The 25,239-nt window shown below is 50.4% G+C and overlaps 1 protein-coding gene and 1 long non-coding RNA gene across 5 annotated transcripts; one reads left to right on the top strand and one right to left on the bottom strand.

Annotated features, from left to right (window-relative positions):
* Positions 1-927: 927 nt before the first annotated feature.
* Fmod (fibromodulin) lies at positions 928-11,561 on the bottom strand. Of its 2 annotated transcripts, none has more exons than XM_087581570.1 (3): positions 11,475-11,561; positions 7,891-8,876; positions 928-2,838 (listed from the first exon to the last, which is right to left on the bottom strand). In XM_087581570.1, the coding sequence occupies exons 2-3, from the start codon at positions 8,867-8,869 to the stop codon at positions 2,687-2,689; spliced, it is 1,131 nt and encodes a 376-aa protein (XP_087437696.1). In that variant the 5' UTR covers positions 8,870-8,876; positions 11,475-11,561; the 3' UTR covers positions 928-2,686.
* Positions 4,575-24,183, top strand: LOC148001617 (uncharacterized). Of its 3 annotated transcripts, XR_015635935.1 has the most exons (4): positions 6,572-6,941; positions 18,746-18,804; positions 19,356-19,558; positions 21,894-24,183. It is a non-coding gene; the product is annotated as an uncharacterized LOC148001617 (long non-coding RNA). The 3 variants fall into 3 exon arrangements; XR_015635936.1 differs by lacking the exons at positions 6,572-6,941; positions 21,894-24,183 and adding an exon at positions 4,575-4,962 and having other exon boundaries at positions 19,356-20,042; XR_015635934.1 differs by lacking the exon at positions 21,894-24,183 and having other exon boundaries at positions 6,315-6,941; positions 19,356-20,042.
* The last annotated feature ends 1,056 nt before the right edge of the window (positions 24,184-25,239 follow it).

Genomic DNA, 25,239 nt, shown 5'->3' with positions numbered 1-25,239 from the left:
TCTTGGTTCCTGCTTTGCTCCCTGCTTCTTTGTCTGCTGTGATATAAACAGCCTTTTGTCACACACTCCGTGCCATGAACTGAGTTTTCTCTCCCGTGCTAGAGTGAGATCCCATGTAACCAAGAGTTACCCTCTGTGCCAGATCTTTGAGGCTCTCATATTCCCCACATTCTATCGTGAAACCCACTCCGGGGCATCATCAGTTCGGTTTGGAGTTGGGGCAGTCAGAATCTGGCATATATTCATCCTCAGTCACTTCCCCTCCTCCCTCCTTACTTCAGGACAATGTTAAGTGCTTAGCCTGGCCCCTGGCACCCGATGGGTTTCAAGAGACGCACAATGAGAGGACTAAGAGTAGGTAGGCAGCTTAGATTTGGTTCTTCCAGAACCTGGTGGGACCGCGCTCAGTTCCCAGAAGATGCCACTAGAGGGCAGCAACCATTAAGGCAATAATACACGAGCTCAGCCAGGTTCAGAATTACTAGGTTGACAAGAGTGGAGAAAGAAAAGCATTTAGAATGCGTGTGTGTGTGTGTGTGTGTGTGTGTGTGTGTGTGTGTGTGTGTGTGTGTGTGTGTGTGTGTGTGTGTGTGTGTGTGTGTGTGTGTGTGTGTGTGTGTGTGTGTGTGTGTGTGTGTGTGTGTGTGTGTGTGTGTTGGGGGGGCGATGACAATAACAGAAATAAAACAAACAAAAAACCCTCAAACAGTTTTTCTTTCTCTTGGGAGACAAATGAGTGTGTAAATAATGAGACTAAAACTAGGAACTTTCATAACACAACACTTGCTAACTTGAGAGTTTAAATAGGCTACTTTTTTTTAAAAGCACTTATAAAAGAAAGAGTTGATACCGTTCAAGGTCTGTGTGACTGACTAGATGCCCCAAGGCAACACCAAGGGCTGCCACCAACGAATCCATTCTTGCAGATGCACTTATAAAATAACTTTATTGGTCAGGTTGGCCACCACTCATGCTTGCTTCTTGCTGAGGACCCTTTATAGAGGCCAGATGGTATCTGCATGCAGGTGCTTCTCAAGAGCTCTGGGCAGGGCAGCCTTGCTCCACATGTGGCACTCCCTGGTTCAAACAAGCTGGTTTGGCTTTTGTGGATTTCAGGATCTGGAACCCATGGCACAGTCTAAGCACCCCACCCCACCCTGTCCTTTTCAGGGAAGCTTGCTCCTAAGTGCACACAGAGTCATGGGTCTAAGGCATCTGGGAAGGGACCTACCTCAGGCTAACATCTCACAACTGGTTCTTGCCACTGGCTACCCGTGGCTCTTTCCCAGTGAGTCTAGAGAACCCGATGGCTGTACCTAGGCAACATCACCTTTAAAAAGGAGAAGACAGGGTTGCTCTCAGACAAGCTACACATCACAGGCACCATCAGTATAAGGTGTGGTCCCACAGTGTGGAAGCAGAGGAAACTATGTCTAGTGTAGGTAAGCCTTGGGCCTGGCTAGGGCTTCCTGTACCCCAGTGACCATCTCCAGAAGAGCTGGTACCTTAAACTCTAGCTTTAGGGACAAACCAGTTATGGAGATCACACCCTTGTCTGGGTTAGTGGGTGGGTCCACGGCTGGCACAGTCTGCCTCTGCCTCTGTGTAACAAACCTCCATACCTGGATCCAAGGATGGGCAGAGGCTCTTTCTCATGGTTTGGAAACCACACTGGCCCCTTTGATACTAAAAGCCCAAGAAGGGGCACAGATCATGTTGGTCAGGTGAAGCTGGAAGGGGGGCTGCCCCTTCAGTCCTGCCATTCTGAGGTGTGACTCTTCCCCATCTTATTGTGGATCCTAAAAATGAGCATTTGACCCTTCTCTCCTCTGATGGATCCTCCATTATAGGGCTGGTTATCCCCTTGTAATTAAGTCATGACTATCAGTCACCATTATACTGTTCAATACGCTGACTTTAAACAGGTGACGTTGTGTGTGTGTGTGTGTGTGTGTGTGTGTGTGTGTGTGTGTGTGTGTGTGATGGTTTTAGATATCCTTTTAACCTCAGATAATAATGTGTGGTCTTCCTCCACAGGTTGTTGGACAGCTCCCCACCAACCTTGGGGTGTGGGTGTCTCCTGATTGTCTAAGACCTTAGAAGAGGCCTCAATGAAAGAGGGCAGAGGGGATGAGCTGGGCCTAGAGGAAGTGGCTGGGCAGGAAGTACGTTTTGATGTTTTGAGGAGCAAGGAGTAGGAGCCCAGAGCGACTGCAGAAGCAACTGGCCAAGCCATTGAGTGAGCACAGCTGAAGTCAGATTGTCTGGTTATATGCTATTATCCAAGCAAGGGGATGGTCTGCCAGACTAGGTCATGGGGAAGGGTTGAGGGATAGTAAGATTTGGGGGCTAGACTCTGCGGCCATTTCTTTTACCACCACTTTCATCCCCTGCAGAAACTGGCCTGGCCCCTGATCCCACCTAACTTTGCCTATCGGAAGGAGACTGAATAAGATCCTGTGGACTTCTGTCACGTGCTTGTCCCAGACCATCCAGCAAAAGCCAAACCAGACCTTCAAGCTGAGTGTAGCAGGTGGCAGGGCATATGCCGGGACCCCGGTGCCCGGTACCCGATGCCTGGAGCCCGGAGTCCAGTGCCCGGAGCTCGGAGCCCTGAGCCCCGATCTCCGACCCCAAGGCGGAGCCTGGAGTCCAAGGCGGAGCCCCGAGCCCAAGGCGAAGCCCCTCAGATCTCGATGAGGCTGGCAAGGCGCAGGCAGAGTGGGGCGTCCACCGGCATAGCGCTGCGCTTGATCTCGTTCCCATCCAGGCGTAGCACCTGCAGCTTGGAGAAGTTCATGACGTCCACCACCGTGCAGAAACTGCTGATGGAGAACTCTGGTGGGACAAGAAGGGTGGAAGAAGCCCGGCTTAGGAAGCAGATACAAAATGAGCCACAGAGGGCCTCTTTGAATCTGCTGAAATAAAGAATAAAGACTGGAGTGGGGGTGTGGGGCAGAAGAGTTGAGACGGGGGGCTACAGTATTCTAGAATTGGCGTCAGACGGATTAGCACTGTTGGGGGCTGTGCCGGGAACAGAGCCTGTCCTGTGTGAGCTTCCCCAGTTCAACCTCCTACTCCCCCACTCTCTCCCAGGTCCTGGGTGTCCTTCCCACTAGACCTTGTTTTTTCCTGTCTGTAGGCAGCAGGGGGAAGCAGAGGGTAGGTGGAGCTCACAGAGTCCCCAAAGGCTTGGCTGTTTCTGGAAAAAACGGCTTTGCCCCATGCTGGCCCACTAAAAGAAGGCCGCTCCAGGAACGGCACACCATTCTTGAACATTTCCTGTCATTTTGCAGGTACAGGAAGTAGTAGGAAGTGAAGGAGAGAAATGCTGGCCTTAGAGACAAATGTCTGGGTGCCAGAGCTTCAGGGGGCTGGAAGGAGAGGGCAAGCTGGAAATGCCAAAAATCAAATAAACAGGCAGGCGTCTGGCACAAACCTTTTATCCCAGCACTAGGCAGGCAGAGGCAAGCAGATCTCTGTGAGTTCGAGGCCAACCTGAACTACACAGTGAATTCCAGGACAGCCAGGGCTACACAGAGACCCTGTATCAAAAAAAAAAAAAATCCCCTGCCTCCTTGTACAATTACATAGACCGTTTTTACTTTGGGAGACAGGGTCTCATATAGTCCAGACCTCTCTCAAACTTACTAGTAGCTAAGCATAGCCCTCAGACTCCAGATTCTCCTGTGTCACCTCCTGAGTGTGTGGGTTGTCACAGCATGTACCTTATAGGTCTGCCTCTTCCTAGTTTTTTCCTTTTCAGTTTTCGTGTGTGTGTGTGTGTGTGTGTGTGTGTGTGTGTGTGTGTGTGTAGTGCTCACATTTGTGTGTTATGTTTGTGTGTGTGCACACACGTGTGGGAGGCCCAGGGCTTATGTCAGGGACCCTCATCAACTGCTTACCCTCCCTGAGGGAAGGTCATTCGATCAAACCCAGACCTTGCCGGTGTCTCTACTCTTGGTAAGTAGCTGTCTTGCTTTAGGGATCATCTGTCTTTTGATGTTAGAATTACAAGTAAGCTGTCACCACCACTAGGAGAATGTTCCAGTTTCTGCAGCCCTGCCCCCATGACTCCCCACCCACTTCAAGGGCCCTGAGTGTCCTTAGGTGTCCTTCCCACAAGACCTAGTAGGTTCTGAGGATCTGAACTTTGGACTGGTGGCTGGGGATGGGGACAGAGCCATCCCCTTAGGCAATGGGCTCTCTTTACTCTCAGAAATCTCTGGGGACTCTTTTCTAGAGGAGTCCCCCTAAGCCACAAAACATATATCCTAGTTCTGGGTCTGTCTCAACACAGAGATTCCCACAGCTGTCTCTGATGTCCTCTCGGATGAGACCGCAGTGTACTGTGAGTAACCTGAAAGGAGGATAATCAAACTTTAAAGGAGACAGCGAAGTCCTCACTGGAAGCCATGAAGCATCAGGGCTGCTTTCCTTGCACTAGGCTCCCCAGAAGGCCACTCTTGTCATTTTCTGTGAAATGGTTCAGAATGAGGTCAGGGTGGGGATGGGTTGGAGGTGGGGCAGGGGTGTGGTGTGACCTTCCTTCACAGCTGCTGGCAGCTTCATTCATTGCAGATGCTGGTAGCTGCGAGGTGGGTGCAGAGCGGGGCTGGCTTTGGCCCACGGGAGACTTCCCTTATCTTGCAAAGGTGTCTGGAACTCTAATCAGAATTGATCATTTTAGAGACAATGGGGGTTCCCCCTGGGGGGAGGTGAGGAGTGTGAAAATGAAGGTTCCCAAGAAAGATGGTGCAGAAGGCTGAGGCTGAAGAGGAACGTGGTTTTGAACTGACACCAACGGTTGTTTGTAGCTTCCATTGAGAACTGACACACGGTTGGTGTGCTGTAACAAACCACATTGCACTGCATGCAGAATTCAGACCCGGAGAAGAAATAGGTCCCCGGAAGAGTGGAACTATGAAGCACACTTTGAGGAGGAGCAGAAGATCTGCAATGGTTTTTGGTGTTTTCCTTCTGGTTCTTGGGAATAGATTTAGTGGGTATAGTGCAGGCGGGGCCTGGGTCTGTTACCTGTGTACGGGGACAGGGGGGACATGAAGTGGTTGAGCTTCATCCTATTTGGACTGAGCTCGAGGTCCAGACATGGAGCCTGCAGACTGTGCTAACATCCAAGCTCCCAGCTGTGGGCACATAAATGTGGGCTATACTTGTGAGCCACTAGACACAGCACTGAGCTCAGATATTCATGGGGCCTCTAAGAGCACCCCTTCCTCAAGCCCACAGTAGGTCAGGGCTTCTGTCAGGAGGCCCTGGTAGACATTTTTCCAGCCCCGATTAAATACTGACATGAGTCTTTCCAAATTCCAATCCTGCCCCACTCCACTGGATCTCCCACGGCTTCCAAATAACATTCCATGGCTCTGTCTGCTCCACCATCCCCCTCCTGCCAGGTTGGAAAAACTGAGGGAGGCATTGGAGGGAGAGGGGTGTGTGTGTGTGTGTGTGTGTGTGTGTGTGTGTGTGTGTGTGTGTGTGTGTGTTGTCTAGTCTCCAGAAGGCCTGGAGCTCCTGTTCTATTGGGTCTCCCTTACCACACCTTCACCCCAACATGGTCACCACTCTAAAAAGGCATCAAGAAGGCAAGCTGACACTGTGTTACCAGTGATTGACTGGGAAACTGTGCACAGGGCCCTCTGGATCATGCCCTTGCTAATGTGAGAACGATAAGGCATGGACGGGGGGGGGGGGCTTTGCTTGTTAAAGAGAAGCTGGGAGAGAGACTTGGCGATGGATAACCAGGAAGGAAGGAATTAGGTCCAAACCTGGCACGCAGGGATTTGGGGTAGGTGCTGACATTTCCAGGGGTTTGAACAGAGAGCTTTCTTGCAGGGCCTCGGGACAACTCATTGAATAATTTACTTTCCAATCAGCTTTTGGGAGAGGGATTGCCTTTTATCTGACGGGATGTTTCTGCCTAAAGACAGAAGGGTGACTTTACGCTGTGACAAAGTCTATCCTTGCCGCCTCTCTCTGATTGGAGAGTCAGGCATTGGCTCATGCTCTCTTTCCAGACTGCCTTCCTGCCACATGCTCAGAGTTACACTTGGATGAGGTACAGCATACAGTGTGACATTTCTGACAGGATAGCTCTTCTGGATTCAGAGTAGGTGGCAGGTGACTGCAGGGTGGGACGTAAAGCTGTGAGAAAACGCCAAGCTCAGGCGTTGTGTGATATCTTTTTTTTTTCTTTTGGTGTGTGATATCTTTAAGGTAGAGTAAATGACTCCCACTGTCACCTTGGGACTTACAGGACTCCTCCCCTCTAAGCCAGCCTCGGCTGTCCGTACATTGCCTTGCCGTTCAAATGAAAGGACCAGACAGATAGCTTTTGACTTCAGAGCCCCATTGCGACCTCCCTAATCCCCCTGAGGAAGGCTGTCTGGCTGCTAACATCTTGTTAAATGACTGATCTGCCTCCTGAGAAGAGAGAGGGAGCAGGAGAGGCCAGGACAGGGACTCAACTGCTGTTCCTTGGCTCATTCCTTCTCAGCAGGCTGAAAGAACTTCAAAGCCCGTGCCTGGCCATTCCAGGCCTCCCTTCCCCAGAGCAGAGGACTGAGCCACAGGGGGAAGGAGGCTAAATGCTGGCCCGGTGCTTTCGAGCTGAGAGCAAGACATCAAAAGCCACTGGGGTAATGCAAGCATACTTTGAGCATGAGAACCTAACAGAAAGAGGCTGAAAGGCCACTAGGCAATCAGAAATTCATTTTTTATCTCAGTCTCAGAGAGGTAGTCCTGCCTGTGCAGGGAAATTCTTATAAAACACCCAGTCCTGTGCTCTCCCCAAGGCTTCTGGGAGGTTGCCTCAGGGAGGATCTTTGCCCTGCCTCCAGGGGCTCCTTGGACTCCAGGGAGAACTGCCAAGAAGTCCCACATTCAGTTCTGGGAGGCTGCCCATTTTCCTTCATCAACTGGTAAGTTTAAAAAACAAACATCAAGTCAGGGGACTAGCTGTGCAGGCAGGAGTCACAGGTGTGCGTGCGTGTGTGTGTGTGTGTGTGTGTGTGAGTGTATGTGTATGAATGTGTGTATGAGTGTGTGTATGTGTGTATAAATGTGTGTATGAGTGTGTGTGTGTGAGTGTATGTGTATGAATGTATGTGTGCGTGTGTGCGTGCGTGCGTGCGTGCGTGCGTGTGTGCGTGTGTGACAGTCTGCATCCTCAGGTGGCTGTAAGGATGCTCAGTGGCCTTGGTATTACCAGTCTAACCGCTCCCTAAGGGTCCCAGAAGATAACATCAAGTCTCCTCCGTGAATATCCCCTGGAACAATCCTTCCCAACCTTCCTAACGCTGTGACCCTTTAATACAGCTCCTCATGCCGTGGTGACTCCCCAACCATACAATTATTCTCATTATCACTTCATAACTGTGATCCTGCTACTGTTATGAACCATAATCAGATGTGCAGGATATCTGATACGCGACTCTTGTGAAAGGGTCATTCAACACCCTAGGGGTCGCGACCCACAGGTTGAGAACTGCTGCTCTAAAATTTCTTTAAACTTTTTCTCCGTGCTCCTAAACCATTGCATCCTCAGCTGTCCCCTATCTGTGACTTGTTAAGTGGACAGTTCTTTCCACCAATTCCCCATGCTAATTGTCTTCATCCCGCCTTTCCCCAGACCATGTGCTCACCTTGAAAGCCTTAGTCCAAATCTTGCTTCTCCTAGGATGTGGTCCTTGGCGCCAACCAACTTTGTAGTCAGCTCTCTTACCTCTCGGGAGGACCAGTGTGCACCAAGCTGACTACAGGGCTTTGGTGGTCAGCGTACGTGATCGTTCGTTCGTTTGGTTCCCTAAGCTTATTTTTTTGGTGTTCCCATCAGCATCCAAGGAGCCCCCTCCCTCCCCCAGATCTCACCATTGATCCTGTTGCCTTGGAGGTAAAGATTCTCCAGGTTGGTGTTGACAGGAGGGATCTTCTGCAGCTGGTTGTAGGACAAGTCTAGCTCCAGAAGGCTGCTGGAATTGAAGGTGTTGGTAGCAAGGCCATTGTTAGTGAGACTGTTGTGAGACAGCCGGACATACAGCAGCTTGGGTGAGCCCCGGAAGTAGCTGTCAGGGACGGTGTAGACGTTGTTGTGTTCTAGGTACAGCTGCTCCAGGGCTGAGGGCAGACCGTCGGGAACCCTTCGAAGGTGGTTATAACTCAGGTCTAGTAGGATCAGGGACCGGAGGCCCCTCATGGAACTTCCCACTTCTTGGATCTCATTGTGATGGAGATATAATGCTGTGAGGTTCTCCAGGCCCTCCAGAGCGTTGTTGGGGACCCGAGAGATCTGGTTGTGGTCCAGGTGGAGCTCTCTCAGGGACCGAGGCAGTGGTCCGGGCATCCGGGTCAGGTTGTTGTGGTCCAGGTACAGCCTCTCCAAGTGCCTCAGCTTGGAGAAGACCTTCCTGCCTATCTTGTCACTGGTAATCTGGTTGCCATGCAGAGCAATCCAGAGGAGGCCGGTGGCATTGTCAAAGACACCTTCCTGGATGGCAGCGATCTGGTTGTTCTGGAAGTAGACGTACTTCATGCGGGAGGGCACAAAGGGCAGGTACTTGAGGTTGCGGTTGTCACAGTACATGGCTGTGGGGAAGTTGGGGGGACAGTCGCATTCTTGGGGACAATCACGGGGCTCTGGTGGAGGTGGGGCACCATAGGCATAGGCTGGGCCCTCCTCTACTTCATAGGGGTAAGGGTCGGAGGTCTCGTAGGGGTAAGTGTCGTAGGGGTCGTAGTAGGTGGACTGCTGGTTTCGGAGGTATTGGAGCCACCAGTGAGAGTCTTCTTCATACTGGCCCTGGGAAAGCGAGCAGAGCCCGGCCAGCAGCAGGATGGAGGCCCACTGCATGTTGTCCCTGCAGAAAGGGAGACAACAGAGCAGGGGGGGCATGAGTGAAAGTAGAAGAGGGCAGTTGGGTGGCTCACAGTGGCCATAGGCTCTGAGCCATGCAGACTGTGACTCAAGTCACACACTGGAGGGTAGGAGCTGCACTCCCCCACCCCCAGCACCCCAGGTGCCCCCTCCTACTGGTTCTGTATACCTGGGGAGCTGGGCCTGGGTGTCCAGGGAAGGTCAGTGTTTTAGCTTCTGGTCTTGAAGCAATAAAAAGAGCCCAAGATTAGAGAAGAACCTGAGAGGTGTGGGCTACAGTTTTGGGAAGGGCAGGTTCTTGTCATCCTCCAGCACCCAGAGGTTTTGTTGTTGAAGATGAGAACCTCGCAGAGTCTCTCTGTTTCTCTCTCCCCCACCCCCAATTATATACCTTCCTGTATATGCTGGGATACTTTGAGGAATTTTTTTCTGAGAATCCAAGGGCAAGAGTCTCCCGGTTCTTCCCATGCCCAGGGAGCCTCCAGGAAGGACTGAGACTTCAAAGGGAAATAGTTAGCTACTTCCTGAAGATCCTGAGGGTCTTGTGGGTAGCCTGGGGGGTTTGTGGTCCTGAGTGTGTGGGAGGGTGTGGCTCTCCTGTGGCCACCACAGGGTCTGGGATATTCTCCAAAGTGCCATCGCCCGTGAGTCTTCTGGGCGAGAAAAACGCACTGGTTAGCAGCTTGTGGGTAAGTGTGTAGCCAGACTTCAGTCTTTCCAGACTGGAATCCCAGTATGGCTCTAATGATTGTCTTCTGGGCTGACCGAACTGTGTCTGGCCTGGTCTGCTTCTCTCTTCTGTGGGCCTGAAGACAGAAGGACTTCACACTCCTCTCACTCACCATGGGGATCGCAAGAGCCATGTGAGGGGCAGTGGAAATGAATTAGGGACACTGAGAACTGCAGTAGGAATGGTAGAGAAGGAGGGGGATTTGGACCCCTTTTTTGAGACAAGGGTCTCCCTACACAGCCTTGGCTGTCCTGGAACACACTATATAAACCAGGCTGGCCTCAAACTCCCAGAGATCCACCATTCTCTGCCTCCTGAGTGCTAGAGTTAAAGGCATGTGCCACATGAGGTGCACCCCTTCTCTTCTAAGCTACCTCCTTCAAGTGATGTCACCTGTCTTTCCAGGCTCAGTTAGCACCTACTCTGTTGAAGAGTCTGCTGCATTCGAGCTTGCTAGCAAGACAAGCAAGGCATGCCGGGGCTTCCAGGAGGGAATCTGCAGATATAGATGGTGGGGAGCCAGGGGTGTTGTATCATCCCTGTGAGCAGGGGGCCCTCCCAGGACACAACTCTTAAAACACAATACTTAGAACTCTTCCTGGTGCTCTCTCCATCAGGCTGTGCTGGGGTTGGCAGCTGTGGACAGGACAGTCCCATGAACTGATGAGAGGAGCCCTGACTATGATAGTCCAACTACCCCATTTTGGGGAAGCATCCCTGTCAGGCCCCTCTGTTCCCTGAACACAGTTCCCTTATGACTTTTCATGCCACCATTCCCTGGATGGCTCAGGATGGGAACCCTGGCTCATCCCTGGGCAGCCACAGTCCCTGAACAAAGAGATGCAGTGTTTCTGAGGAGCAGACTCAACTGCCCACTGGCTGGTCCCTGACTTGGGCCAGGAGAGAAGACGGATGGAGCGGCCCATTGCCAAGAGAGCATTTTTCCATGCTCAGTCCTGGCCTGCTGCAGGACCGACCAAGGTGGCTGTTTAGAGAGGGCTGGCACACTAAGCCTCTGTCCATTTCTCCCACTTCCAGACAAGGCACTTTGGCAGAAGGGGACTTACCTTCCTCTTCAAAGCTCAGCTTTCTGTGAGGCTTCATGCCCAGCCACAGTGGCCTCCCCTCAGAGGTATGGCTGCCGGGAAGGCTTAGTAGGAATGCAGGCCTGTCCTTACCTCACCCGATCTAGAATGTAGATTCAGGGTCGCACACCCTTACATTGTTTCTTGTTGCACTGGAGACCCTCTCTTCAGTGTGAGGGTTCCAGGAGTGGTTCTCTCAGACATGGAGACCCTGACTCAGGAGCTACGAATGTACTATTTTGTCTCTTCACTCTGAGGAAACTCTCTCCTATCAGAGCTGAGGTCAAACTAAAAACCATCTACTGGTCTGAGTGGTCCACCACTCCATCCATGACTCCTTGGATCAATTCTTTAGTCTCTCCCTTTTACCCCAATAACACACAAATTACACAAAGCTTGCCTTCTAACATTTAGGCACTATGCCCCTCTCTAAGAGATTTCTGGGACATTCAGAGATGATTCTCCCAAAGACCTGGAGTCCCAACATGTTGGGACTCATGGGTAGCAACAGAGAGGCTTTGCAATTTTCTTCACGTTTTCATGTCAGTGAAATAGAGGCCCCCAAGACCTGCAGGTAGCTATAGGAGACAGGTAACATGCCGGAGCCCGTGCCTGCTGCTGCTGCCTCTCTTCAGCATCCCTGGGAGGCATGGACCAGGTGGGAGGAAACTCATCTCTGCCCACTCTTCTCCCCACCTTGTCCTCCCACCCTTTGTTTCTCTTTGTAGAACTGCAAGGGACCAAACCTAAAGAAAAAGGACCACACTTACCTTGGGTTGAACCGTTCAGAGTGACCACGTCCTTCTGTTTGGCCTCCTTGGGTTGGAGAATGTGGGAGAGGAAAGAGAGGAGTGAGTGCCTACGGAGAGTGTGCAAGTCTGTGCCAGGCCAGGGCCCGCCCCCGAATTCCTAATCAAATATCTTGAAGAGGGGCTGAGAAGCCTAAGCTGGCTTTTTCAGTCCTGTAAGGGGAGGAGCTCACACTCAGCTCTGCAAAATTCCGTCTGACCGGGGCTGTAAAAACCACCTTCTTTCCACTGGGTTATCTTCCCTGAAGCATTGGCAGCCTGAGGTCTTGCTGCCGAATGAGTTAGCGATGCCCCAGAAGTTATTTCTGCAGTCTCTTGTGCAGTGCCTGGATTTCTCATTAAACCCCTAAAGCAGGCACAGAGAGGGAGGGCCAAGGTTGGAGAAAGAACCTTTTAACTCTCTCAGCAATCCTGGTCCCTAGGGAGCCTGTACTTATCTTTCTTGCTCAAGCACCCCTTGTAGCCAGATGTTAGACTAGTGTGTGGGGGAGCATGATGGCTGGTGGTCTTGCTCTGCCCCCGGCTGATGGCGACCACTGAGACCTTTCTGCCATGGGAACACATGGAAAATCAGGGACTCTAATTATTACTGTTATACTGATGTGGAATACCTAAGCCAGGAAGATGAAGCTAGAGGGACTGGCTGGCTCTGGATAGTGAGGAGCTTTTAAGAGAACAGAAGAGATTTTAGCCTAAATATTTAAAACTGTGTTTTAGGAAGGAGACTCACTAGGATTTGATTTACCTTCTGACAAGGTTTTATTTTATGTGTATGAGGAGTGTTTTGTCTCCGTGCCACATGCAGGCAGTGCCCATATGCACCAGAAGAGGGCGTCAGATCTCCTGGAGCTGGAGTCAGAGATGATTGTGAGCTGCTATGTGGGTGCTGGGAATTGAATCGGGGTCTTCCAGAATAGTAGCCAGTGCTCTTACCTGCTGAGTTAGAGAAAGTCAAATATGAATTTTAATTCAGCCCTTGGGTGGACAGAAGCACCATTGCACAACGTGGAAAGAGGCGGAAGGCTGAGAAATCTAAGTTACACTTCGGATATGCAAAGTTAGATGCCACTTAGACATTCCAGTGAAGAGGCAGACAGGCCGCTGGGTCTGAAACTGAACTCGGAATTGAGAGACTAGGGGAAACCCCTGAGAACCACGAGACTGTGGCTTACGCTGAGTCTAGTTAGATGAGCCAGGGTCTAAATGCTCTTTCCTCAAATTCCTGGCTCATAGCCACACTCAAGAAACACCCTTTAATTTAAAGAAATACAAAATGGGAAACTCTCAGCGGGTCTGAGTTTGGAAAGTTTAGAAGGGCTTCCAGTCGAGCGGTTGCTGAGTTAGAGCAAGGCTGCCTGGAAGGGGAGTGTCCCCCTACTCTAAAGGGTTGGCTCCGAAGTTGAGAGTGCATGCCTGCTCTTCCAGAGGTCCTGAGTTCAATTCCCGGCAACCACATGGTGGCTCACAAGCATCTGTAATGGGGTCCGATGCCCTCTTCTGGTGTGTGTGAAGACAGCAACAGGTGGTCATATAAATAAATCTTTTCTTTTTAAACGAGTCTGTTGGGCTGGAGAGATGGCTCAGTGGTTAAGAGCACCGACTGCTCTTCCAGAGGTCCTGAGTTCAATTCCCAGCAACCACATGGTGGCTCACAACCATCTGTAAAGAGATCTGATGCCCTCTTCTGGTGTATCTGAAGACAGCTACAGTGTACTTAACTATAATAAATGAATAAATAAATAAATCTTAAAAAAAAAAGAGTCTGTTTTACATTGGTCATCTCCTTTAATGACCATTGTACCATTTGGCCCTGGAAACAGGACTCCTGATGCAGGGTGACTGACAGGGAAGAGGAACAGAGAATAAGGTTATCAAGTCAGTCTACTGACTTCAAAGCACACACTCTTCTATAGCTCTAGACCAGCAGGTCAGCAGGGTAGAGGGGTGACAGGCATTCTGTTGTCGCTGTGCTGAAGCCAGGGTGTATATGGATAAGGGGATACTGAAGGATGGGTTCCAGGGTGTATATGGATAAGGGATGCTGAGGGATGGGTTCCAGGGTGTATATGGATAAGGGATGCTGAGGGATGGGCTCCAGGGTGTGTAGGGATAAGGGATGCTGAGGGGTGGATTCCAGGGTGTATATGGATAAGGGATGCTGAGGGATGGGCTCCAGGGTGTGTAGGGATAAGGGATACTGAAGGATGGGTTCCAGGGTGTGTAGGGATAAGGGATGCTGAGGGGTGGGTTCCAGGGTGTGTAGGGATAAGGGGATACTGAGGGATGGGCTCCAGGGTGTGTAGGGATAAGGGATGCTGAGGGATGGGCTCCAGGGTGTATATGGATAAGGGATGCTGAGGGATGGGCTCCAGGGTGTGTAGGGATAAGGGATGCTGAGGGATGGGTTCCAGGGTGTGTAGGGATAAGGGGATACTGAGGGATGGCTTCCAGGGTGTATATGGATAAGGGATGCTGAGGGATGGGCTCCAGGGTGTGTAGGGATAAGGGATGCTGAGGGATGGGTTCCAGGGTGTATATGGATAAGGGATGCTGAGGGACGGGTTCCAGGGTGTATATGGATAAGGGATGCTGAGGGATGGGCTCCAGGGTGTATATGGATAAGGGATGCTGAGGGACGGGTTCCAGGGTGTATATGGATAAGGGATGCTGAGGGATGGGCTCCAGGGTGTGTAGGGATAAGGGATGCTGAGGGATGGGTTCCTATGTACTTTATTTACACTTAGTAAGGAGGAACATCCTTACTGGGTCAGACGTGGTCCTAAGTGATGAGGACACAGAAGGCTTCGGTGTAATGCGTGTTCCCAATAAAAACATGTCTGATCTTGTCGGTAAGACAGAATGCCATCAGGAGTTGGAAGGATAGTTCAGAGGTTAACAGCACTGTTAACCTCTTGCAGAGGATCTCAGTTCAGTTCCCAGCACCCACTGGCAGCTCACTGCTGTAACATCAGTTCCAGGAGACCTAATACCTCCTTTTAGCCTCTGTGGGCACTACACACACATGCACAGCTCACACACAGACATGCACACATAGACAAAGACAAGAAGATGGAATGGCTTCAATGTGAGGAGAAAAATGAACAATTTTCTAATCAATGAGAACTTCTCAGCAGTGGACATTGGTCTTTCTGACTGGACTTAGTTGACACTTACCTCCTCCCCTTCTTTTTTGAGACAGGGTTTCTCTCTGGAAGCCCTGGCTCTTCTGGAACTCACTTTGTAAACCAAGCTGGCCTCGAACTCAAAGATCCACCTGCCTCTGCCTCCCAAGTGCTGGGATTAAAGGTGTTGCCAAAATGCCCAGCCAGTTGACACTTCTTAGATGGGCCCAGATAGCTCTGTAAACTCAACCTATGAACTACAAATGTTTATTTCGTAAAATCCCAGCATCCCAGCAGATCAGTGAGGGACCAAACATCAACAGGAATCCTTCCCACACGAGCTCTGTTAAAGAAGCATCTGAGCAGTGAGCTTTGCCCGTGGTCTTCATTCCCCCATCACCTAGGTGGCCTGTAGGAAGCCCGGAGATGATTGTGAGGCAGAATTCCCTAGGAGCATGCACTATTAAAGGTGCCTTGTTTAGGCTCCAAGAGGAGGCTCTAACCTCTACTTTAACTGACACTCTCTTGTTCTGGTTCTGAGATGTAGGACCTCAGAGCTTGCCTTCTACATGGGAAGCCAAATACAGCATACAGATGTCCCCTGGAATGGAGAGAGACTTCACATATGAGGAGTCCATGGTAGGCACAAGTGTTATCTTGAAGGTGTTGAGTCAACACAGTCCAGTTCTGCAAACTAAAAAGACGGCCATAACATTCACTCAGTGTCCCCTTCCCTTAGCTGGCTGTACAAGGGACTTGATAGACATTCAGTGATTCAGAACTGAGTTTTGGGCTACCCACGAGTGTCTTCAGTAGTCAGTCCTGGGTGGAGTAGCCACTACTGACTGGGCCAGGAAAACTCACATCCTTCAAGCCAATTAGATTTTCCAGGGGTGCAGGGGCCCACTGTCATTTCCTCCCTCCCCAGAAAAGGTCAGGTTAAACCACAAGCCACAGGCACAACTGATTGCTTCTGATGTTGGACCAACCCGTCTAGGAGGGATGAAGTTACTTGTGACTCAGATCTCATCAGTAAAGAGATGTCGGCTTCAAACCCTTGTCTCTACTCCCCAAGGGACCTACGTTAATGACCTAGCCTTTGATCCCAGACAGCCCAGCCATGGAGGAAAGACCAAAAGTCTACGCAAGAGAGATTTTTGACTAGACTTAAAGAGGTCAGTAGAAGACGGCCATGCTAACACAATCCAGGCCTTCTGGCCTATCCCCGAAGTCTCCTGACGCCATGGAGGGAATTTAACTAGTCTGATATTTCAATGGAAAGTCTCAGTTTCACTGGTACAAACAATAGTGCCCCAAAAGTTTCCAGGAGAGATGTTTTCCCTATCCGTTTGGCACTGAGGGCTCATTAAGAGCCTTCAGACAGTCTGCTCTTCCCAGAAGGAAGAGGCCATTATGATCTGAGCTGTGGAAAGACTTGTGTTCCTTCATCTGCAAGAGGAGCAAGACCTAAGTCTAAGTTCTAAACCCTAGGAGATGCACTGAGGGTTCCAGAAATCGTTCTGCCAGTCTGCTAAGATGATAGAGAGGGCCTTGGGCGGAGACACCAGGGGTCACTGAGATGCCCTGAGCTTCCTTGTGCTCCCACCACACTGTTGGTATGGCAGAGTTGCTTGTAAGGTATGGCGGTAGGCCCCAGGGAGGAGAGCAATGGATGCCTGGCCAGGTCCCCCTGCTGCTCCTCCCTGGCCAAGGTGAGCAAGTGATAGGCATGGGTCATGAGAACATCTGCACGCTCTCTGACCTCAGCAAAACCACCTACTGAGCTGTGGGCTAGCTAGGACCTGTTGGAGCTGAGCCTGCCTGGCTGCCAGAAGATCAGACAGATACCCTATCATCTTTGTGGCTCACTGGCTGCCACTTAGAAACTCCATTCCCAGAGGCTCACAGCACCTTGTGAGGTCATGAGGAGTTAAGTTCTTTGCTCCTGGTTTCAGTGTGGGAGGATGTGAAGTCTTAGTGTTTGCAGAGTGAGGGAATTTCCTGAAGGTCTTTATGCAACAAGTGTCTAAGCTAGGGCCATACGAGAAGCATCTAAGACTGCCCTCAGGAGGATGTTGTCCTCCTTGGCCGGTGTCAGTCCAAGTTCACCATTACTTGCTTGGGAACCCAAGAACATTGCAATTCTTTGGCATGGAGACCCTTGTGTGTGAGGAACCTAACTGTCCTCTTCCTGACTATAGGGTGATTTCAGGACATTTCGGAGCTCTGCAGTTTTTCCGGAGGAATTTCTCTAAGTATCATGTCAGATGCACCAGGATGCTGCCAGTGAGTTGGTGGCATCCATGCACGCTTCATGGAACTTATTTTGGAATCCCAAGTTCTAGAGATGATTGACACGGAAGCCTCTGGATGCTGTTCAGTCCCCATCAACAGGAGTAACCCCATGTGGAAGCTTCTAGGGAAGTAGGTGGTCTCCCAGATGAAGTAGGAGCATCCTAGATGATGCGTACCATACATGAGAGACAAAAGAATGCCCAGCTTCAAGCACACTTGAGCTGGACCCCGGGCAGCAGCCAAGAAGCATCTTGCATTGCTATAACCAGTAGGCTTGGAGGTCCTACAGCCACATTAAAGTGATCCAGGCCAGTGGGGATCCATACTTGTACCTTAGGGTCTCTGCTGTGACTGAGGGGCTTAGGTGACATGTCCCCAGAGGGACCCAGAGGAAAGGCAGTGGTGATGACTGCCGCCCCTCTTCCCAGACTCATCTTTTTGAAATAAAGGATATCAGAGAAGTACTTTCGGTGTCACAGGAGCATGGAGAATGTCTCTGTCCATGACTCAGGGTGCCTCTCCCCTTTGGCAAAATGTTGGCCCCTGGAGGATGCAACACTTCCATATGTGTTATCTGAAGAACTGGCCCACTCTCTTTGGCCAACATATACTCCTCAACAAAACTGGGACAGTCTGGCCTAGACGAGCCTTGTGCCTGCCTTGGCAGTGCTGTGGTCACGATGCCTGGCCTCTCAGGTAGGGCATATACCTTGCAGCCTACTAGATGCCTTAGGCCAAAATGTTAGCTCCTTCACCTCTGAATCTGAAAAGCTTTAGGAACAGATGGGACTTGAAACTCCTCCCCTTAATCATGAGCTGGCAATTCAAGTCCCATGTTCCTTATATAACCAAGAAGTACAGACTGAGTGACTGCTGTGTGCCCCAGAGAGGGTAGATGCTGCCTTGGCAAAGAGGGCCCTGGAGATAGGGGTGTGAGGGGTATGAGGATGCCCAGGCTGTGAACCTCCTCATAGGCTTCACGTTGACATTGAGGTCTCTGTCAAAAGTCTGGTATATTCTAGTCTTCTCTCAGCAAGAGTGACCTCTGCTCTGGAAGAGGAGGAGCTAAGCAAGGCTTTCCTCATAGCACACAGCACCTTGCGTGAGTCTTAAATATGAGCCGTTCCAATGGGAGGTAGAGAACAGCTGTGGTGGATGGCCTTGGTTGTCGGTTTGACTGGATTGACAGACAAGGACTTGTGAGGCTTATGTGTCTGTGGGAGCAGTTCCCGAGAACTGACATATTGAAGAGTGATGGGGTACTAGGGGGAAGACCCCCTGTCAGTGTGAGGGATACCTTTAATCGGAAATCTGGATGAAAAAAATCTGCATGGATTCGTATTTTTTTCACAATGGTGGGTCTATTGCTGCTGTTGACGGTGATGATGGTGGTGATGGTGGTGGTGGTGGTGATGGTGGTGTGAGGCTGGTGGTGATGAAGGTGATGACTGTGGTGGTGATGATGGTAATGATAGTGGTGATGATGATGGTGATGACTGTGGTGGTGATGGTGGTGGTGATGATGGTGGGGGTGATGATGGTGGTGGTAACAGTGTTGACGGAGGTGGTATAAGATCCTCAGTGACATCGGACTCCAGCCTCTTTGTCCTCTTGGTAGCAGCAACTCTCCAGAAAGCTTCCAGGCTTTCAGCATCACATTGGCATTGCTGAGCTTTCAGGCTAGGGGAATTACTCCGTTCTGTTTTTCCAGGATGCACATAGCTTTACTGGCTTTCCACAATTACCTCTAGCCTCTTTGTGCCCATCCCCACCATTTATTTTATTATTTTATCTTATTTTTTTTGCAACAGAGCCTCCACTATGCATCTCAAGATTGCCTGAGACACAGTGTAGCCCAGACATCTATTGTGTAAGTCAATTCAATAAATCCCCCACATTCTTTAAAAACCTTTTAGTGGGAGTATCTGTGTGTGCATGTGTGCATGTGTGCATGTGTGCATGTATTCTGTCCCTCAAGAAAACCTTGCCTAATATGCTGGTGGCTTTGCTCTTTGACTGAATGTCACTTAATACTTTCACAGTACATTCCCCACATGTTACATGTGATTAGCATGATGATGACAAGATGAACCACAGAGGAGGACCTTCTAGAGTGTGTATTTGGTTTAGGAAATGGGGCTGTTCAAAGAACGAGGTCTCAGTAAGGAAGAAGGCAGACCTGAAGCCTAGCCGGCCTGCCATTCAGTGATTCCGTACACGAGAGTCATCTTTGCTCTGCACAGAAGCTAAGAGCTAAGGCCGGAGGGAACCCCAAGGCAGAGAAGTCTGTAGGATGGTACCAAGCACAGAGATTGTTGCAGGTGAGAGTGGGCATGTAGAGCAGCCTTTAACCCAGATACCACATCTGAGGGTCTTACCACAACCTTAGTAGACAGGCACCACTCTACCTTCGTCTTACAGGTGAGCAGGAACTCAAAGGCACAGACCTGGAGGCAGAAAATGAAGCAGAGGCCAGGAGAGAATGCTGCCCACTGGCTTCCTTCCTCATAACCCCGGGAGCACCAGTCCAGGGGTGTCAATACCCACAGAAGTTGGCCTCTCCCTCATCAATCATCCAAGACTTACATAGAGGCCGATCTGATGGAGGCATTTTCGGAGTTGAGGTTTGCTCTTTTCAGACGATCCTAGCTTGAGTCAAGTTGGCAAAGCTTCACCAGCACAGGGAGGGACAATAAATGACACTAATCTTGTGAGCTACTGGGTTTTCATACCGTCTGAAAGCGAAGCATTCTCATAAGCTTATGTTTTGAACACTTGGTCCCCAGGGAGTGGCGTTGTATTTGGAGGCTGTGGGAGCTTCAAGAGAGAGACTGGCTGGCTAGTTACTAGGGTGGGCCTTTGGAGGCTAGCTGTACCCATGCGAGATTCTGACACGAGTCTCTTTTTCTTGTTTCATCAAAACCAGTAACAGTTACCCCACGTCCATCTAAAGGTCTGAGGATGGGGAGTTAGCTTCATTAGGGCTCAATAAAGATCAGAAAGAATGACTCTCAAGTAACTGTAATTCCTTCTATTGCCTAGTCTCTCTGTTGGAACCTGCAGTGAAGCAACAGTTAACTGACTGACTGACTGACTGACTGACTGACTGACTGAGTGACTAAAGAAAACCCCTTTTAGACGAGGATCCAGGAAGGCAATGCCATTGTCTTGAAAAGAAATGGAATTTTGAGTCAGGCAGGATGTAGCTCAGTGGTAGGGGGCCTGCCTGGCACACACAGATCTGGGTTCAATTCCCATCCCAGGAAGATAATTGCCAGCACAGGCTCTGTGTGTGTTAGGTGCTTAGAAAATGTCTACCTTGTGTGTTCTGATACTGAGTAGATGGAGGATCTGTCTTAAATCTGTAGAGAGACAGGGGCGGGGGGGGGGGACTGGTTTTAGTCAGGATATTGGTGGTTTTGGGAAAAGCAACATAGATCATATCTGTCTTCAATGGGGCAGGGGGAATGAACAACAGAATTGGAGATTTAGTCAGACCAAAGGGTCTAGGCTCTGACTACCCAGTGCTCCATGGTAGAGGGCTGTTCCCAGCCCTGGGTGAGCACTGGAACCAGTGCACTAGCTCTGGGAAAGATCCACACCCAGGCCCACTCCAGTCACTGCAACTGTGCAGAGGGCCTCCTACCCATCTCCTGATTCATTCAGCGAGTGGCCGGACACAGAGTCTCATTTGGAATGGGCATGATGACCTAAAATCTTCACTTAACAGTGACCTCCAAAAGGAGTCATTTAAGCAGTCGGAAAGGGAAGGAGAATGGCTCCCTGATCGAGGGGCACAGCCCAAAGCAGCCCCTCAAATCCAGATCTCACACTTGGTGTTAAAAATCTTGCCTCGCAGAACATTCATGTTTACTTCAGTAGGATTCTACACTTCCTTGATGAAAATCTTCTGGAATAAAATTGGTGTTTCAGACACGCTGTGCTTCTCTGGGGGTTTGGTAAGCCCCTAGGAGCCCCAGAGGTGGGCAGCACAGTTTTAGGGCATGCACCCCAGCTGGACAGCTGCTCATGTGCTGCCCTACCCCAGCTCAAGAGGACCTGAGCTGTGGGGAAGTGAGGGCGGGAACCACAAGCCAGCTCCTCCTGTCCGTTGCTGCAGTGTCATGAGGGCCATTCTTGTTTCTTCCATGACTTTCCTGTGGGAACCCTGCCAGTTGGCTCCAAGCCAGGCTGCCTGGCAGGCTTTGAGAAGAGATACATTCCATTCCTAGTCCCCAAGAGGCTACATTTCTAAGGGAATTTGCAGGAATAGACGTTGTTTTGATCTTCGATCAAGATACAGATAGATTCGCTCCCTCGCCACCTCCCACCTCTTAGATCGTCAACCGCGTCGGGAAATGCATCCTTGTGGGAGAACTTGCTTTCTCCCACGCCCCTGACAGTAGTTAGCGGCAAACTTCACCACCCCGAGACATTTCTGTCTGGCCTCCTAGGTTTCCTTTGGCCCCGTCCTCTCTCTCAATGTGTTGCTTCCGTTCTCCAGCTCCTGCTGCATCAACTGCTTCAAGAGAGACCTCGACAGTGCTGTCAAGGGTCAGAGAGACCGCTCTAGAGGATGATACAGGGAAGAAAGGGATTTAAAGAACTGTTATATTTATTGCTCACACACATGCATGCGTGTGTGTGTGCATGTGTAGTGTATGCACTATGGTCCATGTGTGAAGGTCAGAGGACAAGTTGTAGAAGTTGGCTCTATTTTTTTCTACCTGTGCATCCTGGGGATCGAACTTGGGTCACAGGACTTGGTAGCAAGTGTACTTTCCCACTGAGCCATTCTCCAGCCTAAATTGATACTTTAAAAGTCCCAGGCTCTGTCCTCTACACATAATTTCATTCAGTGTTTATAAAGCCCTGCAACACAACTGCTATTTTTTTCATTTTATTTCATGTGTGTATATGTTTTGCCTATGTTTTTGTCTTTATGACACACGTATGCAGTACCCGTGGAGGCCAGAAGAGAGTGTTGGACTTCCTGGAACTGGAGTTACAGATGGTTGCAGCTATGTTGTTGGTGTGGGGAATTGAACTACAAGAGCAGCCAGTGCCCTTAACCGCGGAGCCATCTCTCTAGCCCGGACGCAGCTACCTGTGTAACGCAGACCATAAATTGAAGTTTTAAGAAGTGAACTGGGATTTAAACAGAAGCCCAACATCAGGCACTGAGTACAAACTGACAACTGAATTCATGAATGAATGAAGAAAGCTGAAGTGGAACTCAGGTTCCTTTGAGCACACTGCCTGCCCAGAGCCATTGCTGTCCATGATTCACCTCTGGGAAGGCCCGAGATTTTCCTCGGGTTCTCCCAGGCACTTCCAGTCCTTCTCCATTCCTGTTTCTCTTGCTGTTGAGTTTCTGGTCTCATCAAAGGTTGAAAAGGCATGATAACCCACTGTAATCCACAATGACCCATGATGACCCGCGATGACCCACGCATACACAGAGGCTCCGCCTGGTTTGAGACCGCCTGATGGAAAACGCTGTAAGAGCACTGAAACTCCACAAGATGTGCTCAGGTGGTGGTGAGGCTCCGCCCCTTGCTGTCGGAGGAGTCACTTGACCATTGAGGTCCTTGTATACCTTGCTCTTTCTTTCCTCCAGCTCCCCCAACCCTCCATGCAGACCTAAATGACACAGGGAAAAGGCCTTCTTCCCTATCCTTTCTTTCTCTGCACCCTTGCCTAAGGCTTCTTTGAATCTGGGCCAGACTTGTACTGGCATTTCTGAGGAATAGTCCCTGCCCACCCTCCATACTGTACCCAAACACTGCAGACCCTGGGAAGAGGTCCCATGCCTTGCAATGAATGGCAGCTGTCAGACACCTCGTCCTTCCTCAGCAGGAGGTGAGAGAGCCCAGACACAAGAGAGGAAGTGGACAAGCAGGCAAGACAAGAGGAAGCCCTCTCAGCCAGGAAGGTCTTGTGTCCCTGGCCATGTGGGTTTGTTGGAGGAGGGAAGCCAACAGCACTAATTAGTGGGGTTTGCTGTGATCAAGGGCTGCCATTTAGAGAAAATCAAACCAAATAAAGCATTATAGGGCAGTGCTGGACCGTGCTTGGTCTTGTTACTGTGCTCAGTGACCTCTATGTGAGGGAGGGACCTGGGTACATCCAAAGAGGGGTGGGCACGTCAGGAGGAACAATTTAGGTAGATGGAGCAGTGACTGGAGGTCCCATGCATGCTGGAAGCTTCAGTGTCCTTTGCTCTGCAAGACCTGGTTCTACCAGAACTTAGGGAGGGATGGGACAGCACTGGCCACTGCAGGCAAGAAAAGTATCCGAGTTTTGCTTCCTTTCCCTTTTGTCCCCCCTTCTTCCTTCCCCTGTCCCCACTTCCTGTTCTGATTCTAGTGTCAACTTGACAAGCTGGGGTCATCTGAGAAGAAAGAGCCTCAGCTGAGTAAATGTCTCCATGGCCTGGCCTGTAAGCGTGTGTTAGGGGCATTTTTACTGATGGATGACTGGTGTGGGGGCGTCCAGCCCACTGTGTCGGAGCCGCCCGTGGGCAGGTGGAGTTGAGTTGTACGAGAGAAAGCAGGCAGAGCAGATCATAAGGAGCAAGGCAGTAGACAGTACTGTTCCGGTTCAGTTCCTGCCTCTGGGCTCCTGTTTGAGTCCTGCCCTGACTTCCCTCAGCAGTGGATTACAAGCTGTAAAATGAAGTAAAGCTACCTTACTTCCCTACGTCACTTTTGCTCCTGGTATATAACGGGACTTTCTTGGCCCGCCAGCTCTTGAATAACAACACGGAGACTTTTATTTATTTATATTAACTCAGGCCTTATCTTACTTGTCCCCAAGTAGCTCTTATAACTTATTAACCTGTTTATTCTAGTCTAAGGCCTGCCATGTGGTGTGTTACCTCTCAGTCTCTATCTAGTCCTCCTCCAAGTCTTGCTGGTGACTCTTCCCGAGCCTCACTCTTTCACAGAGCGCCTATCTCTGCCTAGTCTCTCCTCCTGTGCTATAGGCCATTAAACCAATCAGAAGGTGAGGGAAGGGATGTTTACAAAATACCCAAGCAGGAGATGTTCCAATAAAAATAACAATGTTGGGCTGGAGAGAAGGCTCAGCGGTTAAGAACAGTGACTGCTCTTCCAGAGGTCCTGAGTTCAATTCCCAGCAACTACATGGTGGCTCACAACCAACTGTAATGGGATTCAATGCCCTCCTCTGGTGTCTGAAGACAGCCACAGTGTACTTATATACATAAAATAAATAATTCTTTTACAAAATGACAATGCCAACATCCGGTCTCCACTCAACTCTGCCTGCATGGAAATCAACATTTGAGAACTACAAAGACAGCCGTGACACAGTGTTCAGGAATATTATCCCAGCGATGGTGTTTATCACAGCAACTGAAAGCAAACCAGGGCACTTCACGTCTTCATTTTCTCCTTTCACTCTCTGTAAACTGAAAGCCGCAGAAACCACGGAGCACTGCTCAGCAGGCAGCCCAGCCCTCCTAGCAGTCATTCTCCCCCTCCTGACACTTGGTCCTTGTGGAGGCGTGAGCCTGTGTGTGTGTCTTGTGTAGAGGAGGGTGACAGGTGTGATCGGTTTGAGGGGTTTGTTCGACTCCCACACCCTCAGGGACTCTTGTCTGATCATACTGATGAGAGCCAACAGCAAGGCAGTGTTTCCACCAACAGGATCCTGGCAGCCAAGGTAGGCTTGGCACCCATTGGCAAAAGGTCACCTGAAGAATCAAGTAATAGGGCTGAAGAGATGGCTCAGCGATTGAGAGAACTGGCTGCTCTTCCAGAGGACAAGGGTTCAATTCCCAGCAACCACACAACAGCTCACGGCTCTCTATCCCTCCCCCCATCCTCTTTTGCCTTCTGCAGGGGCTGCATTCATGCGGTGCACAGGCAGACGTGCTGGCAAAGCATCCATACGCATCAGATAAAAGTTAGACAGCACAGGAAACAGTGAGAAGCAGAGAATGTAGATTTAGCCAGTGAGGCCTCATTCGGAAGAGGATCAGGAAAATATAAGGTGCAATCCCCCTCCCGCCCACCCTCCCCCAGCTCATCTCTGAAGTTCCGATAGGAGGTTTGGCTCTAAGCGGCGGCGAGCAGGAAGGGTGCAGAGTTAAGCAGCAGCTGGTCAAGGAGCCTTCCTGCTCAGAGCGTCATTGTCTCGCTCTCCTACAAGGCAGTCTGACAAGTTGTCAGAAGGGTGTGAAGTCTCTTTCTGGGAGACAAGCTCCCCTCTGGCTGGTGCCAGGCTTCTGCCTGTTCTGCCGGCTCAAGGCAACAGTGAGTGTTCCCCTTTCCTGACT

This window comes from Rattus norvegicus, chromosome 13 (assembly GCF_021556685.1).
Source record: "Rattus norvegicus strain SHRSP/BbbUtx chromosome 13, alternate assembly SHRSP_T2T, whole genome shotgun sequence".
Classification (NCBI taxonomy): Eukaryota; Metazoa; Chordata; class Mammalia; order Rodentia; family Muridae; genus Rattus; species Rattus norvegicus.
Note: the sequence above shows the minus strand (reverse complement) of the source record. Positions and strands in the feature narration are given on the sequence as shown.

What these genes read in the sequence shown, in the direction of transcription:
- Fmod (XM_087581570.1), bottom strand. Translation starts at nt 8,869, where the DNA reads ATGCAGTGGGCCTCCATCCTGCTGCTGGCCGGGCTCTGCTCGCTTTCC. An exon ending in CCAAGGCAACAGGATCAATG is followed by an intron (nt 2,839 to 7,890) that starts GTGAGATCTGGG and finishes TTGTCCCACCAG; the next exon opens with AGTTCTCCATCAGCAGTTTC.